This window comes from Mus caroli, unplaced genomic scaffold (genome assembly GCF_978045245.1).
Source record: "Mus caroli unplaced genomic scaffold, Mus_caroli_1 scaffold_19, whole genome shotgun sequence".
Classification (NCBI taxonomy): Eukaryota; Metazoa; Chordata; class Mammalia; order Rodentia; family Muridae; genus Mus; species Mus caroli.
The window spans coordinates 60,708,136-60,726,125 of NW_028227274.1; the positions used below are offsets into that span (position 1 = coordinate 60,708,136).

General features: G+C 40.1%; 1 protein-coding gene across 1 annotated transcript in view; it reads left to right on the plus strand.

The window, feature by feature from the left end:
- Htr4 (5-hydroxytryptamine receptor 4) overlaps nt 1-17,990 on the plus strand; it is a 103,603-nt gene that overhangs the window by 69,558 nt on the left and 16,055 nt on the right. Inside the window, exons 2-3 of the mRNA XM_021150569.2 lie at nt 8,573-8,698; nt 9,931-10,131. Of these exons, the coding sequence (XP_021006228.2) occupies nt 8,573-8,698; nt 9,931-10,131 (327 nt within the window). The remainder of the gene's footprint in view (nt 1-8,572; nt 8,699-9,930; nt 10,132-17,990) is intronic.

Below are 17,990 nucleotides of genomic sequence, written 5' to 3' on the forward strand. Positions count from 1 at the left end.
GGCCCTTGTAGGATTTCTCATCTCACATACCATTGTCATCTTCAGGTTTTGCTTAGGTACCCATGGATTGAGTGTCCATGGGTCCAGCTTCCCTGTTGTATCTAGAAGATGCAATCTTGTAGCATCTATACTGGTCTTCCATACCTTACAATTTTTCAGGGCCTTTACACTGTATTCTCTAAGCTGTCGGTGTATGGGTTTCAGTGTAAATGTATTATTGAGGCTGAACACTCCACAGTCAGTTGTTCCGTGTGTTTTGGTCAGTTGTGGCTTTCTGCAGTGCTCTGTCTCTGCTGCAGAACAAGCTAAAACGGTAAGGGGTGAGAGCTATACTTGCCTGTGCACATAAGGATAGATATTACAAATGCAACTGGGAATTTTCCTGAATTGGAGAAAGTAGCAGTAATGTCCGCACCAACAATGGATATATGCCTAGGTTTACAATACTGGGCACAATTTCCTTCCTATTGAAGGGGGCCTTAGGTCTAATTAGACAGCTGTTGGTTACCTCCATGGTACATGCCAATATTGAACCATTGGGAATATCTTTTTCCCAGTCTGTAGGCTGTCCAAAAGCGTTCTAATTTCATGAGGCCATTTGCCAACAGGTATTATTTCATTCAGAGCTGGAGTCCAGTTCAAAATGTCTATGTCTACATCTTGAACCATTGGCCCTAAGTTGTTCTCTGACATCTTCGGTGTTTTGGGTCTACATTAGGGTCTTTGAAACGTTTGGCAGCAACTTTTGTAGATCGTGAAGACAGGATCTAGTTTGATTTTCTAGCTATACACCTCCAATCTTTCTGGCACTATTTGTTGAAGTGGTTACCTTCCCCATCCCCATGTGCATTTTGTCATCTTTGCCAGAAATTAATAGGCATGGGCTCATGGGTTTATACCTGGACCCTTTATTCTTTCTTACTGATCTACAAGTTTGTTTTTATGCCAAAACCAGGCTATTTTTATTCCTATGATTCTGCATTACAACTTAAAACTCTCTATAGTGATATCTCCAGAATTGTTCTTTTTACTCTAGATTCTATTGGTTATTTCAAATCTTTTGTAATTCCATATGAATATTACAAAACTAAATCAAAGTATTTCATTCAGCTACACTGATGCATTTTATAACCTGTCATATACAGTGGAAACAAAGACAATTTATCAGTATTTCCAAACTCCTTGGGATGTTACTCTTTGAGATTCAGGGGTGATATAATCAGTATTCCCAGGAATCCTCAAAAATTATTTTACAGATACAATCTTCACACTATATCATTATTTGGTTAGCTAAAATTCTTGTTTAAAGAACATAGTGCACTGTCTAACATTCAAGGAAAAACTAACTCATTCTGTGGATGGAACTTCTTATGGAGCTCTGTATTTCGTTTATTGAGTTTTTCATTTCCAGTATTTCAGGTTTTGTCCCCGGTATCTCTTTTTGCCATCAATCTCTGTCCTGACTTTATTTGACTTAGTATTTATTTTCTGCTATTCTAGTTGTGTGCTAAAACAAGAGAGTTTTGCTGGCATCTTTCCTCTCTCACCTGCAGTGACATGCAAGCTTTGCCTTTTTCTCTTTCCCTCTCTTCTTTTCTCTTTAAAGTGTCTGTTACTGAGAGTATGGTGTTTGTTTTCTGAGACTCTCTCTTAGACATGGCTGTCTGGTCACCCCCTTTCACCAGTATTCCGAATGTCACACAATCACAGAACTCCCCAGAACATGCAGAATGGACTCTGAATTTTTCCTGTTCTGCTTTTGTTCCTTTATTTGATTTACTAGTGGGCTAGAGATCTTTGGCCATCACTTAGCTCTTGAGCCAGCTTGCTTGAGTTCATGACTGTGTGTTCAGCATCTTCTGATGTTACAGTGAGTGCACCAAGTTTGTGAGCTGGGGAGGGGCAAAGATAGAAGCTGGATAGGAATGTTTGAGCTGCTCAGGACCTTCTGTGAGTGCACACACACTGTGTATTTTCAAAGATGTTTCCGTTGTATATGGCGATCCTAAGATGTGGGCTAGCAGGCCTTTCCTCTAGCAGAGATTTTTGCCCAATGCTAAAGGTCTCTCATCAACATAACGTTATTATGATGGTCAATTTGTAAATACATAAAAGAATTGTTGTAATCCTGCCTGGTCCATTCTCAGTTTTACCCCATAGTTATTAGTACATAGTTATTAGTACATAGTTATTGTCCTCTGCTTTTCTCTATTCCTTTAAACATATTCTCTTCAACAAGTTTTTCTGAAGGATACAGGCTAGCCTGGTTTTCAGCATTTCAATGCATCAGCCTACAGAAACCTGGGGCTCTCTTAGATTATTTGATTGCTTTTCATTGGACATTTTTGTCATTTGACTTTCATCCAAAGCTGCCTCATGTGTGACCACTGCCCCCACTTCCCACATTTCTATTTACCTTTCCATCCATCATCCCAGTTGCACTGAGATCTTCTTACCTTTCCACCCATGCGCACAGCAACACAAACTGCTATCAAGGAACATATTTCCCATCTGTCTTCTACAATGCCACTCTTCTCTGCTTCTCTGCAGATGCTCTCTACTTTCTTTCCTATCTTCAGCTGCTGCCTTCTCTACATCATGTTTAGTCAAGACTCTGACCCCTTCTTGGATGTTTACATTTCTCTCCAAGGCAAATACCATGTGTGTTTCTTGTGTGGCTATCCCTTTCAGTTGTAGCTACAAGCTCCCAGCTGCCTTATTGAACATGCATATGTGCAGCTCTTGCTAGTATTTCACACCTTATTTTTCCATCTAATAAAACTATAGCATCTTTCTATGTATGCAAATTAGAAATATGGTTTGTTTTTACTTCTCACGAACCACCCATGACATTATTCTTTTTCCATATTGGATATTAAATAACATATTGCATGCTAACCCTTTTGTGGTTAGCACTGTCTTCTTTGAGTCTACCAATATTTTAAACTTTTTTTTTCATGTTATTGAGATTATAAAATAGTTACAGCATTTCTCCTTTCCCTTCCCTCCCTCCAAATTTTCCCATATTCCTGTGGTGGTTTGAGTATGTTTAGCCCAGGAAGTGTCACTATTAGGTGTTGTGGCCCTATTGGAATAGGTGTGGCCTGTTGGAGGAAGTGTGTCACTGTGGGGGTGAGCTTTGAGACCCTCTTCCTAGATGCCTGGGAGTAAGTCTTCTCCCATTTGCCTTTGGAACAAGATGTAGAACTCTCAGCTCCTCTAGTGCCACTCCTGCCTGGATGCTACCATGCTCCCTGCCTTGATGATAATAGACTGAACTTCTGAAGTTGTAAGCCAGCCCCAATTAAATGTTGTCCTTTATAGAAGTTGCCTTGGTGATAATGTCTCTTCACAGCAATGGAAACCCTAAGACAATATCCCTTCCCCACTCTTTTTTAAACTCATGTTCTCTTTTCTCATTTTATTGTATACATATACATATATACATATACACACATATATATTCCTAAATATGATTTTCTCAGTTTCTATATTGTTATTTGTATGCATGATTTTTTGACTGACCATTTGGCACCAGACAACCAGTTTGTCTTCTATGAGAAGACCACCTCTCCTGCCTCGAATGAGCCACCCTCTTCTCTCCTCAGGCGCACCAGAAAAGCACATCGGATCTCATTACAAATGGTTGTGAGCCACCATGTGGTTGCTGGGAATTGAACTCAGGACCTCTGCGCTCATAAGTGCTGAGCCATCTCTCCAGCCCACTCTTTTCTCCTCATCGTCCCAATTCTACTCCAAGCCCTCTTCTCTCTGATTCTTCGACTCACCTGATAGCTCTTCTGACTTGTTCTCACATTCATTCCCATATGACACTGTTCTGCTCCTACACTTCTACATCTTCCAGTAGGACATGAGCTTCTCATGAGGGAAGACTGGTCCTCAGAGTCTACTACTTGGTACTTTTGTGTGCTCTTTCAGGTGCTCTCCTCTCTGAGAGAGAACCCAAACGGTTTTCATGTCTCAAGGCATTTGCTCATAAGCCTCACTCCTTTATTTCCTCTATGTCTGAATCCTCTGCAAAGGTCACCTGAATGTCATCTGTAGTGTTCCTGGACTACCTAACATTTTCCTCTCATTTATTCACTCTATACTACCCCTTCATGTTTATGCCCTTTAGAGTTTTGTAATTCAGAAATCTGGAGAGATGACTCACAAGGATCTAAATCCAGTCCCCAGAATGTGCATTAAAATGCCAGACATAGTCGCATGCACCTGTAATCTCAGCACTGGTGAAGGAGATACAGGAGGACACTTGGGCTTTGTAGCACGCTACAGTAACTGAACTGGTAAGTTTCAGGGTGAGTTAGACATCCTATTTCAGAACACAAGGTGGAGAGGCGATGGAGGACAGCATCTAAGGTCAACCTCCAGCTTCTGTGTGCGTGCACACCCACATGTACTTTCATCCTCCCTCCACAGAATAGAAGAGAATGCAAGAAGAGCATCCATGTGACACAAGGTTATAAAAGCCAAATGCCTACACTTCGCCTGAGATTTATACAAACAGAATCTGTATTTGAGAAAGGAAACTCAGTGAATTATAAACATCAGAATGAGAGAACAATTTTGCCGTACTGAGCACATCTGCATTTGTTCTGTGAATGTCTGCTTCTGTCTTCTCTGTTTCTGCCATAGTGTGAACTCCTTGGGGATGAGGACTGTGACAGTGTCCAGTACAGCACTTAGCATGTCGTTGCCCCTCAGTATGTATTTGCTGGGTATTAAGACATTTGATCTAACTTTTGAGGCTCAGAGGAAATAAGTGAATGATTTAAAGTCACGTGACTTATTATTAATAGAACCAGTGTGGAAGCAAACGCCATCTGTAGCATAATCCATACCTTATGTTAGTGCATGCACAGGCTTCTGCTATTTGTAACTATTATTTGTATTAATGTTGTCCTTTGACATTTGGTTTTATTTAAACTAACCTATATAGAGAACTCAGGTTTAAGTCTTTGAGTTTTCTTTTACCAAGAACAGAGAAAATGTTAAATCCAGCCAGCAAGTTTATAGAATTTCTTTGTTAATGGGTCAAAAGATCATTGAAAAAGAAATGAAAGAAACATTTCTCACAGGAAAGGCTGTCAAAAAACCCATTTAGCATAGATGGCACCTCTATTGTAAGAACTGTCTAATTGCTCTTGACGGTGTTCCCGGAGGGTGTCAGAGGCAACCCAAGGATCTAACACGGACTTTGAAAGAGTAACTCCTAATTTATTTTACTTACTGTTACTGGAATTTATACTTATTTTTGCCTAACCATAAAAATTCTTTCTATGGTTAAATTGAGCTTATCACTCATAATTTAAAGTTTAGCCTCTTCCAGCTCTTAATTGGCATGCCACAAATGAACCATGACATTGAACCTCCGTCCCACATTCTTTAAATACATATTATTTCAACCAGAGGTATCTATAACAAACACTCTGAACATGTTTTCTCTTCCTAGAAGAAGAAAATCAGCAGAGGGAAAGTGGTTCTAATGGGGAGCATGAGCTATGTAGTGAATCCACCTGCTAAGGGTAATATTCCCCTCATCCATTGTAGGAAAGAAAGTAACATAAAATACCCAGCCCAACTGACCACTAACACAGAAGTGTTATATAGTAGCATCCTGATGTATACTCATCCATATATTCTTTTTGTATTATAATAAAACACATACAGTTGGCCAGTAATATATTAAATAATGACCAAATGTTTCTGTAATAAGAAGTACCTCCAAAATGGTGTGGAACTATTATCATCAATACTATTTCCAGAAAATGTCCAGCAACTCAAAAGATAACTCCTACCTATTAAGTAATAATTCCCACTGCCCTGCAATCCCAGGTCTGAGGAGTTGTTAATTTTCTTTCTTTTCTTGTGAATTTGTATAGTCTGTGATTCTAATATAAGCAGAATCACATATTTGCTCTTTTATTTCTGGTGCATTTCACCCAGTATGATATCTTCAGTGTATATCAATATTGAAGCATGTGTCACTCCTTCATGCCTTTTATGGAAACATAATATTCCAATACATGTATGTGTTTACATATCTATTACATCCTGATTTATTTACTGCCTGTTCATGGATATAAGCCACTAGATTATGTCTACAGGCTTTTTATTACTAATGCTGTTAAGAATGTTGGTATAAAACATTCTGTTTGTATTCCTGTTCTCAGTTCTTTGGAATATGTATTTACAATTGAATTTCTGGGTTCATGTGGTCATTCTGATAACACACCGAGCCTTCTATAATCCATATATATATATATATATATATATATATATATATCCAAATTCCTTACATTCACGTTAACACTTGGTTTTGTTTATTTTGCTCTGTTTTGACTGTAGTCATTCTAAAAACTGTGAATTAGTCTCTCAGTTGAGCCAGGTGTTCTTAAATAAATTTTGCATCAGAAATTCAAAGCGATTCCAGGAAGCCATTGAAGTCTCTCTCTGGCAATGAACAGGTCCTTATCGCCTTCTTCAGTGAGACTCAACCTTGGTTACAAATCAGAATAACTTGGAGCTTCAAAAGTTCTGACACTCAAACTATAGACAAGACCAATTGAGTCAGTTTTCTGGGTGAGGCAACACCAACAGCATCTTAAAAATATTTTTTGTGTGTAGAGTGTGTGTGTATTTGTATACAAGCAGGTATAGGGGTGTGTTTATAGGTACATATGTGTGTGTGTGCACGTGTGTGTGTGTGCTTATGTGTCCATGAACATGCACATATGTGTTCATCTAGTAAATGTTGGGCATGGTGGTCTTGCCTATGACTGGAGGACAAAGATAGGTAGATTCCTTTAGTTCCCTGCCAGCCAATATAACCCAAGTGACAAGCTTTAAGTTAGTGTTAGACTCTGTCTCAAAAACAAAACAAAACAAACAAACAAAAATGAAACCCTAAAAAAATGGAAAGACAACTTTGCCCTCCTCACATGTTCACATAGGAGAGTATAGTTCCACATTTCTGTGCACACATGCACATTCCTCTTCAAACACAAAGATGGCAGCCTTCTAACCCCCACAGCCCCCATCTCCCTACCCTTTTTGGAACTAGCACTACTTATTTTCTTACATATCTGTTTACTCTCTATTTTTCTTGTAGACACAGTAGGCCTATATTTCAGTTGAATGAATAATATGTTAATCTACTCTTATTTCAAGTAGAATATTCCTTTTGATAATTTAAAAAAATCCCCCTTTTAAACATCTTTTTGCTGGATCTTCTCTGTTTTAGGAAAAAAATCTCCTCTGTGCTTTCAAAGAGTGCTTTGAAATACAGTGAAGAATATGTCTCCCTTTGTGGAATATTGCATGCCAGTTACTCAGCCAGCAAACTAGCACGTGCCTACTCAGTATGCATTGCATATGGTCACATACCACACATACTATAGACCAGAGACTTTACTGCCACTGGAAATTACAGTGGAAATATAACCAGAGACAATCTGTGAGGGAGATTTATAGAATAATTCTGAAAGTTATGTCAGGCAGTCCACACTATGAAGATGAGAAACGTTGGTTGGTTACTGCACATCATCTAAGGGTTGAACTTAAGAATATGGGAATGACAAGTAGCAGCCAATCACAGGCAGCATGTTATATAATGAATTGGCACTGCAGAAATGGAGCTCTAAAGTGTCCCAACAGCTCTCTATCCCCAGTTTTCTATGCTGACATGTTCAGTTCATGTCCAGCACTTTAAAAATCTTTCCAAACTTCTTAAAAGGATGTTTTTTGTGACATGATGAACATAATTGTTTCATGCAGTTTCAGAGCACCCTGCAAATACTGTGCATTTATTGAGAAGGAACACTCCAACCTAATAAAGCAAATCCTGAGCTTATACTGGCAAAAAAATAATTTGTCGACTCTAATCGGGTGTTGAAATCAACAAGGATGTGAGTGTCAAAGGGACCAGGGCCTCTTTTCCTGTGGGCTTCACAGAATGTTGAGGTCATGTGTGAACTGTTACAAGAATACCTGTTGACTATGGCTGTCTCTTCCTAGACAGACCACCTATAAACCTATAGCTTTTGCTCAAGCTAGAATAGGATACAGAAACACGTAGCCTTGTGTTCATGCAGACCTAGGTTCCAGTGACTTCCATTGATCACTGATCATCTCCTCCACCTGATAAGCAAGAATCATGAGTTGAACACACCTCAATGAATAAAACAGCTGAGGTCTTCATCTGATGGAGCTTGCACTGTAAATGAGTCAGGTGTGCAATAAAGAAACCAATCAAGTACATACCTGATTACTAGGCAAGGTGAGTCTCTGGAGAAAAACAAAACAAAACAAAAAAATGCAGTCAAGGCTAGCTATTCACCTGCACAGTCCCCCTCTCATATTCTCCAGCCATCTGGGGATGGCATCAAGTGATGGCAAAGCTTGGCAAGTTCAGGTGCATAATACATGTTGCTACTGCTGGTTGATGAGGATGACATGACCTTCCTGAAGGCTGAGGGAGGCAAACAAATGGCCTTTCCAATGTGTCTGATGCTCCCTCATATCTGTGTGTTTTGTGTTTCATAACCTCCAGTTCCAACGAGGGTTTCACGTCCGTGGAGAAGGTCGTGCTGCTCACGTTCCTTGCAGTGGTTATCCTGATGGCCATCTTGGGCAACCTGCTGGTGATGGTGGCTGTGTGCAGGGACAGGCAGCTCAGGTGAGCAGCACAAAGGAACCTCTCGGCAAACATGGGTGTCAGAGGGATCTCTCTGTAAAGTTGGCTCTGAGTAATTTCCATTATAATTTACCATGATGATGGAGAACATTCATGGGGAAAGATTCTGAAAAACAGAAAAGGGATCACACACAATTCTACAACCCCAACCCAACATAACCACAAGAACACTTTGGGATTCTTCCATTCTATCTGGGAAATACACACACACACACACACACACACACACACACACACACACACATCCCTGATATCAGTGGTTCGGGGAATAAATCAACCATAACTAATGATTGATTTAGGGAGTAAACACTGGACCTACCATATTTTGTACCTTACCAACCTCAACTGTGACTACAATTATAATCACCTATTTTTCAAAACAGCACTCTATGGTATTGGTGGGGTCTGTGTAATAGTCTGGAGATAGTTATTTTTAAAAAGTATCCATTGTTAACCATCACATTTTAATTAGCCATAATGTATCTTAGGTAGCAGTATTCAGTGGAGGAAGACAATATCCACCCACGCTTTTTGTCTAATTGATCTGAGTTGAACCCTGGGCACTGAAGTTCCCTAAAATTCACAGGGCATTTTTAGTGCATGGCCTGAGCTAAGTAGCATCGGTCCATGAAAGAAGAGGTGAGGCAGAGACAGCCTGTCTCTAAGCAGGATGTTCCCTGACCCAGTGAAGAGGCAGAGAAAAAACACAGAACATTGCCTGGAGTCACATGTAGTGGGTACAAAAGAGGTCACCCTAGCAGCTGAGAATGGTACAGCTTAATGCTATCTGAGGGCAGTACCTTGAGAGGGATCCCTGGGGGTGTCTAAGCCAAGACCAAAGGCAGGATGGACTCTGGCAAGAAGAACAGGCAAGAGAAAGCACAACTGTGTGGAACCTCAGAATGGTTCTCAGTATATCATCCACGGCTGGCCTCTGGTCAGGCCAGAAGGGCAGAAGGGAGAGGGAAAGAGGGCTTTGGGGCATGGCATGAATCTGGAGAAGTCAGAAGAGGCTTGAGCACAGAGAATCTGCTCGGTTGTGGTGCAGAAGGGAAAACTGAGTCTCGTGGATTATGTTTAATGTGTGATTTCTTCTTTCCTTTTCTACCCCTCTTTGCTCCTTCCTTCCACTCTCCTCGATTCCTCCCTGGATCTCCTTACCTTCTTCTCCACACCCTTCCCCCTCCACCTGGTCTATACCTTTTCCCTCACAGGAAAATAAAAACCAACTATTTCATTGTGTCTCTCGCCTTTGCCGACCTGCTGGTCTCGGTGCTGGTGATGCCCTTTGGTGCCATTGAGCTGGTCCAAGACATCTGGGCTTATGGGGAGATGTTTTGCCTGGTCCGGACCTCTCTGGATGTCCTACTCACCACAGCATCCATCTTTCACCTGTGCTGTATTTCCCTGGACAGGTAAGAGCAGAGCAATGTGTGGAGCAGACCTCATTCGAGACACCAGTGACCTAACAAATATCACCCGGTGATATCACCCGGTGCCTTTCTTTCCTATCCTGAGTCACATCACACACAATTAATTCCAGAGAGACAGATGCCAGAAGGTCAGCAATTCTTTCACCAGGGCATTCCTTGTGGAGGGCTCCTGCTCAGTCAGGTGCTCTCAGAGATATTGAAAACCCAAACGTTGGCATGGACTAGCAATTCCTTGCAAAGTTTTTGGTGGAGATAGGTATCCTCAGTCAGGTTAATTTCCAATTCTGTATCGATGGCAGGAACAAAAGGCGAGGGGAGCCCGATGGATGGCAGGAAGTAGTGCATCTGCCCACCTAACCCTCAAGGGACTGGAGGCCCGAGGGAGATTAGAGGTTAGATGGTATAGCTGGGTGGGCACATCCATGTGGAGACAGGGGGTTGGGAGGAGGTATGGGATGTGGAACAGTTGGAGGGGTACAGGGGTGGGGGAATAAAATATGGAGTGTAAAAAAAGAAATAAATTAATTTTTTAAAAAAGTACTGAAACTTGTGTGACAACAGCAGAGTCACCTCCTGTCTCATGAGGGCAGGGATGAGAAAGGCAAGTGTGACAGCCTTCGTGGTTTAAACCACTCTCTCCCCTTGTTTTCCTGACAAGAACAGAGTTGAATTGCCTAGTTTATATGTATGTATGTATGTGTGTGTGTGTGTATATATATATATATATACACACACACACACATATATTCACCTACATATATATATATATGCATATATGTATATATGTGTATATATATATATATATATATATATATATATATATAATGAGACTCCACTGCATGTATATATAGAGAGAGGAGCATGAGTGGACTGTTAGCCAACAGTAAGACCTACCACATATCATAATTAGAAATTTGTGGGTCTTATCTTGTTTATAATTGAATGATGTCAGTATATGAAAGACATTTTAAAAACAGTATATACTATATGCAATTTCATATTTTATAAAATAAAATATGAGAAAGTAGAAAGCAGGGGGGGGCAATCCTAGAGGGTAGCCTGTGTCTGATCATTGCTACAATGATCTTGAGATTAGACATGGTATAATACTGACACTTAGAAAAAGATAAGGCTGGGGATAGAGGGGAGCTGGAAGTCAGTGAAATTCCGGCAAAAGCCAGGGGAAGAAAATGAGCCATGCATGGAATAAAAATGGGAGGAATTTCAGGGTTTGTTTTTTTCCTATAGAGAATAGAATCTGGCCAGCCCCAAGACAAATGCTAAAAGATCTCGTATCAGGAAGGGCTCTGCTTCAGAGTTCCAGATTTCAGCTCATACTCCTTCATGAACATTCCCTCAAGAGTAGGCTCAGGATGTAGTGAAATCATTAAGAATTGGACATTAAAAGCCATCTATTTTAAAATTTGAGAGATTTAACTTTAAATTTCAGCTCTGTCATGTTTTTGCCTCTGAGATTGGCAGTGGGTTAATAAGCCTTTCTGAGTCCCAGTTTGGTTTGGGGTTTTTTGTTTGTTTGTTTTGGTCTCAAAAATAGAGGGCAAAGAATCAATCTTGCAGGACTGAAGTTAGGGACAGAAGCTAATCTACCTGATGTGGATCATTCCCTACCAAGATGCAATACAGCTGCTACTGGGACTCGACTTGTCTAATACACCAGCGCATCCTGTAATTGTTCTCACATCGCTGTAGGCATCTATTTCCACTTACAAGATCAAACAAAGGGTCAGCTTTGGAAATGGCTACTCTGAGCATTGCCACTTGCCTGGAACTTTTCAACAACTGCCTCTTGCTTTGAGATATGACCACACTGATTGATGTAGGGAATTTCTAAATTTAATTAACTTAATTTCCAATTCAACTTAATTGATTTAGAATTTCATGCATACGTATTGTATTTACCATGTTTTTATTCCACCCTCTCCGTACTTCAGTTCATCTACTTTCCTGCTCCCATCCCCTAGCCCACACACACCACTGAATTCATTCAGTATTACTCTTATGTGTGTGTGTTTAACCCTGATGACTCGTCATTGGGTCGCCCATCAGAGGCTCATCTTTGGAGAAGACAGATTCTCACTCTCTCAGCCATCACTGACTGCACGTAGCTCTTCTTCTGAGGGTGGAGCCTTATATTTCCCCTTCTTTGTTGACATTCCAAATTGGTCTTATCATATGTAGGTCTTCTTAAGTCAAATATGTTACTGAGATTTCATAGGTGTAACAGCTTCCCTGCCATATATAGAACACACAGTCTTGCAGCAAATATAGCCTGGCCTTCTGGCTCTTACAGTCCCTCCATGCCCTCTTCTGCAATGTTCCCTGAGCCTCCATTATAGAGGTTGCATTTTATATATATATATATATATATATATATATATATATATATATATATACACATATATACATATATATCAATTGAGGTTGGATCCCCGTAGCCTGTTACTTCTCTACATCTTAATTAACTGTTGATTTCTTAGTAGTCCCCATCTGCTATAAAAATGAACAGCCTTTTCTGATGAGCAGGTGAAGACTACATTTATCTGTGGATATAAAGGTGGGTATTTAGAATACAGTCAGGAAATGTACCTTTTAGGAAAGTGGCAGTAATAGTTTCTATTTTAGAGTCCAAATCTATACCAACTGTAGGTAGCTGGGTACATTTACAGTAGCAGGCATGAATTCTCTCCTAATGAGGCTGTAAGTCCAATTAGGTGGCTGTGGTTTACCCCCAAGATGTATCATCCTTGGACTCTTTGGAATATCTAGCCGTGCTGGCCACTGTTGTGGTACCCAGGCTTTGCACATGAGCAGGAGTATTGATTGCTTGTCTCCTTTGGATGATCGCTTGTCACCTTCTATGACACTATGATAGAGTAAGAGCTATTCCTCGGGAAGGAGGCTTCTGTATCATATCCAGCCTGATTCCTGTGTGCATGTTTTCAGCAACAGAGTTTTACCTTTGTAAAACTTCTGGGAGAAATCAAGGGCAATGGCAATAGGCTATATTGTTTGAGGAGTATCTTGTGCTGCCCTTACCAATAACCTGAAGGGACTCATGGGGAGAGTGTTACTGCAAGAGATATGACTTTATTTAAACAATATGTACATTACCTATATCACATGTGAATTTTATGTAAACATAAAATAATATTTCCCTATTGATTTTTTTCAAACATTTGGGTGTTAATTATTCCTCTCCTTTCCACAAAGTTTTCCCCTAATTTTTTCTAATTCCCCACTCATTGCACCTATGCCCTGCTATTCCTCTGTACAAAATATTTTTTTATTAAATCCTCAAGAATTTTATACAATATATTTTGATCTTATTTACCCCCAGGTTCACCAACTCCTCCTAGACCTACCTACCCTACCTCCTAAATTTATGTCCCCCTTTAAAATAGCCTATCAACTCCAATATATTCCTAGTTGTGTGGCCAAGCACTGGAGCACTGTCAACCAACCAGGAACCATGCTCTTAAAGAAAATCAGCTCTCCCTCCCTGAGAAGGCTTCCACTGTCCATAGCATTTGGGACACGTGCAGAGTCTCACCTTCCCACTCATTGCTAGAATGTTGACTGGCTTGGTCTTGTGCAGATCCTGTGCAGGCAAGCAAAGCTGCCGTGAGTTCAATAAAGCAGTGGTCCTGCCACATCCAGAAGACATTGTTTTTCTAAAGTCTTCTCTAATCTCAGATTCTTCCTGTTCCCTACTGTTATGGTCTCTGAGAATCAGTGGTGTGTGTGTGTGTGTGTATGTGTGTGTGTGTGTCCCCTTCTGCTATGGTCGCTGAGCATCAGTGGTGTGTGTGTGTATGTGTATGCCTGCCTTAGTGTGTAAGTGTATGGGTGTGGAGGCAGGTGAGAAGACATATGTGTGTCATCTGTGGCTGAGCAATCCTTGGACAGTTATTCTCTGCCCTCTGACCAGTTGGGAGCTTGTGTGTTAGCCACCACCCACTGCACAAAGATATTTTCTGATGAGTTGTGATAATGGAGACAAGTGACGAGTAAAAGAGAATTGCGCTGTCTGTTTCTATCTCTATCCCAAGCTTCCCTTCACGCCCTTCGCCAGCCCTGTCTCTAGGCTCTGGCCACCTTGACCTATCTTTTCTTCCATTGCTTTCCACGCACCAGCTCCTCTCTGTGTCTGGAGAGCTCCTTTTCCTACTATGTGACTGTCGGATTTTAGCTCAGGTCTATCTTCTCCTGCTGCAGAAGTCCATCTCTAATCTCCTCAGACAGATTCTTTGTAAAACTCACTGCATTTTTTTTTTTTTATTAAATGCGGTTCTGCAAAATTTCACACAAAGTCTTTTTTTCCTCCCTTATGGGAGAAAGTCCTGCTTGATGAACAAGGATGAGAATGTTTGAACTGCTGGAATTTGCATCTAATGACACTTTTGACAATTAGACAGTAGCTGCACATAAATATTTATTTAGGTATTTAGCAAATTTCCATTTTCTTCCCCATCATTGACATGAGAAACTTCAACACCACAAGAAAGATGGGACCAGTTTTGGTCTTTTCTTTGTCTCCGGTCCTATTCCAAGTGATAGCCTCATTGAGTGGGAAGGTTCGTCTGAAACATTACAGCCAATGCCTTGCCTTGAACAATACGGTTTCTATTTGTGATCTAGCCTTCACTTTTGCAGTGTCCCTCATTGGAATCACATTTGAGGTGGGTCAAGGCAGAGAAGGTGTTCCTTGGTAGGACCAGGGTCGGGGAGAGGTATGGTGTCCTTGTTATCTGTGTGAATCCTGGCAGGACACAGTGCCCTCCCACCTCAAGGTGGTGTGAATGTTCTAGGAAAGGAGAGTGCCTTTCAAGGAGACTCGCTTTGATTGTTAATTTTTGCCCAGCTTATTGGGTCCTGATCCAGTAAACACGCAGAACACCTTTATTATTAAAAGGTCCATTTCAAGTAAGAATTTGATTTAGGGTAGAACAAAGACATAGGCTCAGATATCTTGATCATCCTTAGAAACATTGATCACTGGAGTGATCATGGGACTTTGTGTTTATTGTCTTGCTTGTTCCTTAACTATTGTCTTGCCTGAGTCCTCATTGTACTACTGGCCCTTAATACCTGCATGTAATTAAAATGGTATAAAAGCAGATTGGGAAAAATAAACCCGCCTTCAGTCTCAGAATTGACTCAACCCATGCCAAAAAAAAAAAAGTCCATTTCTATATCTACACTTTTTATGCTTCTTGGTACTTTGACCAATGAGTCATATTACTGAAGATTTAAAATAATTTTGAAACTGAAATTAGTATGTTTCATATAGTCTGAGTCATGAGGTCAAACACTGAGATTCTATGGGAAATGAAACATCTGAGATTCTATGGGAAATGAAAAGCAACCAAGTTGTTACTTTTGAAATGAAACCATCGAATCTCCTGACAAATGATATATGCTGAGAGAAGTAACTGTTATTTGAGAAAAAGTAAGTTTCTAGCTTAAGTGTTTGTCATAATTCCATTCATAAAATAAGTGCACATGTGAATATATCTGGACATATAATTTGAAAAAAAATATTATTGAGGGAGGGAAGGGGAGAGAGACTGACTGAATACCATGAGCTGAAGGCTTAGAGGTGTCTTTTGGAATACCCACAATCAGACGGTCTTATCTCCTGGTTTCCTCTATATTGACCTATTATACCTATGTTCTTCCACTGGATTCGTCAACTAAACTTTTTTTTTTTTTTTTTGTGGTTTTTTCGAGACAGGGTTTCTCTGTGTAGCCCTGGCTGTCCTGGCACTCACTTTGTAGACCAGGCTGGCCTCGAACTCAGAAATCCACCTGCCTCTGCCTCCCGAGTGCCACCACGCCCGGCTTCAACTAAACTTTTTAAGACTTAACTGTTCTCTGTTTCTTTGAACAGTTTGCAACCTATCTTGTATTTGGTTTTAAATACAATTACTGCTAAAAGTCTATTTTACTTTTTTCTTCTTCTTTCTATCTTTCTTTTCTTGTTATTTTCTTTGTTTCTTTGTTTCTTCCTCCCTTCCTTCTTCACTCCCTCCCTCCCTTCCCCCCTCTCTCTTTTCTTTTCTTTCTCCATTTTACATCTTGATCACTTTCCCCTATCCCCTCTCCCATAGTTCCTCCTCCCATCCCCCCTCGCCTTGTCCTCTGAGAGGGTGGAGTTCCACCCACCCATGTATCCTCCTACCCTGGCACATCAAGACCTCAGGGCTAGGCATTTCCTCTCCTGTGGAGGTCAGACAAGGCAGCCCAGCTAGAAGAACATACCCCACAAACAAACAACAAACTTTTTCAATAGCTCCTGTTCCAGTTGTTTGGGATCCACATGAAGACCAAGCTACACTTCTGCTACAAATGTACAGGGGTCCTAGGTTTATTCTGTGTATGCTTTGTGGTTGGTGGTTCAGTCTCTGTGAGCTCCAAGGGTCCAGGTTAGCTGATTCTGTTGGTCATCCTGTATCCCTGATCTCTCTAAGACTTTTAACACGAAGGGGTATTGGTTTTTGTAAAAGGCTTTTTCAGCATATAAAGATATGATGATCGTGTGTTTTTTTTTCTTTCAGTCTGTTTATATGGTGGATTACATTGATGGATTTTCATATATTGAACCATCCCTGCATCCCTGGGATTAACCCTACTTGATCATGGTAGATATAATTTTTTGGTGTCCCTTGATTTAGTTTGCAAGTATTTTATTGAGTATTTTTCAATGCTCATAAGAGCAATTGGTCTGAAATTCTCTTTCTTGGTTGAGTGTGTGATTTATGTATCAGGGTGACTGTGGCTTCATGAATGAGTTTGGCAGTGTTCCTTATGTTTCTGTTTTGTGGAATAGTTTGAAGAGTGTTGGTATTATTTCTTCTTTGAAAGTGTGATAGAATTCTGCACTAAAACCATCTCACCCTGGTTTGTTTTGTTTTTTTGTTTGTTTTGGTTTTTGTTTTGTTTTTTTGTTTTTTGGGTTTTGTTGTTGTTGTTTGTTTTGGTTTGGTTTTAGTTTTTGGTTTTATTAATGACTGCTTCTATTTCCTTAGAGGTATCGGGCTGTTTAAATGGTTTATCTGGTCTAGATTTAACTTGGGTAAGTGGTATCTGTCTAGAAAAATCATTCATTTCATTAAGATTTTCCAAGTTTGTGAAGTACAGGCTTTTGAGATAAGACCTAATGATTCTTTGACTTTCCTTAGTGTCTGTTGTATATCTCTTTTCATTTCTGATTTTGTTTATTTGGATACTGTCTCTCTGTCTTTTTATTGGTTTGGCTAAGGGTCTGTTTATCTTATTGATTTTCTCAAAGAACCAGCTCTTAGTTGGTTAATTCTTAGTTTGTATTATTCTTTTTGTGTCTGATTGATTTCAGCCCTGATTTTAATTATTTCCTGTCTTCTACTTTTCTTCAGTATGTTTGCTTTTTTGCAGAACTTTCAGGTGTACCTTTAAATTGCTGGTATGAGAACATTCTAACTTTTTTTAATGGAAGCACTTAGTGCTATAAATTTCCTCCTAGCACTGCTTTCATTTTGTCCCATAAACTTGGGTATGTTGTAGCTTCATTTTCATTGAATTTTAGAAAGTTTTTAATTTCTCTCTTTATTTCTTTCCTGACCCAGAGATCATTGAATAGAGAGTTGTTTAGTTTCCATGGGTGTGTAGGCTTTCTGGTGTTTCTGTTGTTGAAATTCAACTTTAATCCATGGTGGTCTGACAAGATACAAGGTGTTATTGCAATCTTTTTGTGACTATTGAGGCTTGCTTTGTGATCAACTCTATGGTCCATTTTGGAGAAGGATCTATGAGGTACTGAGAAGAAGGTATATTCTTTTGTG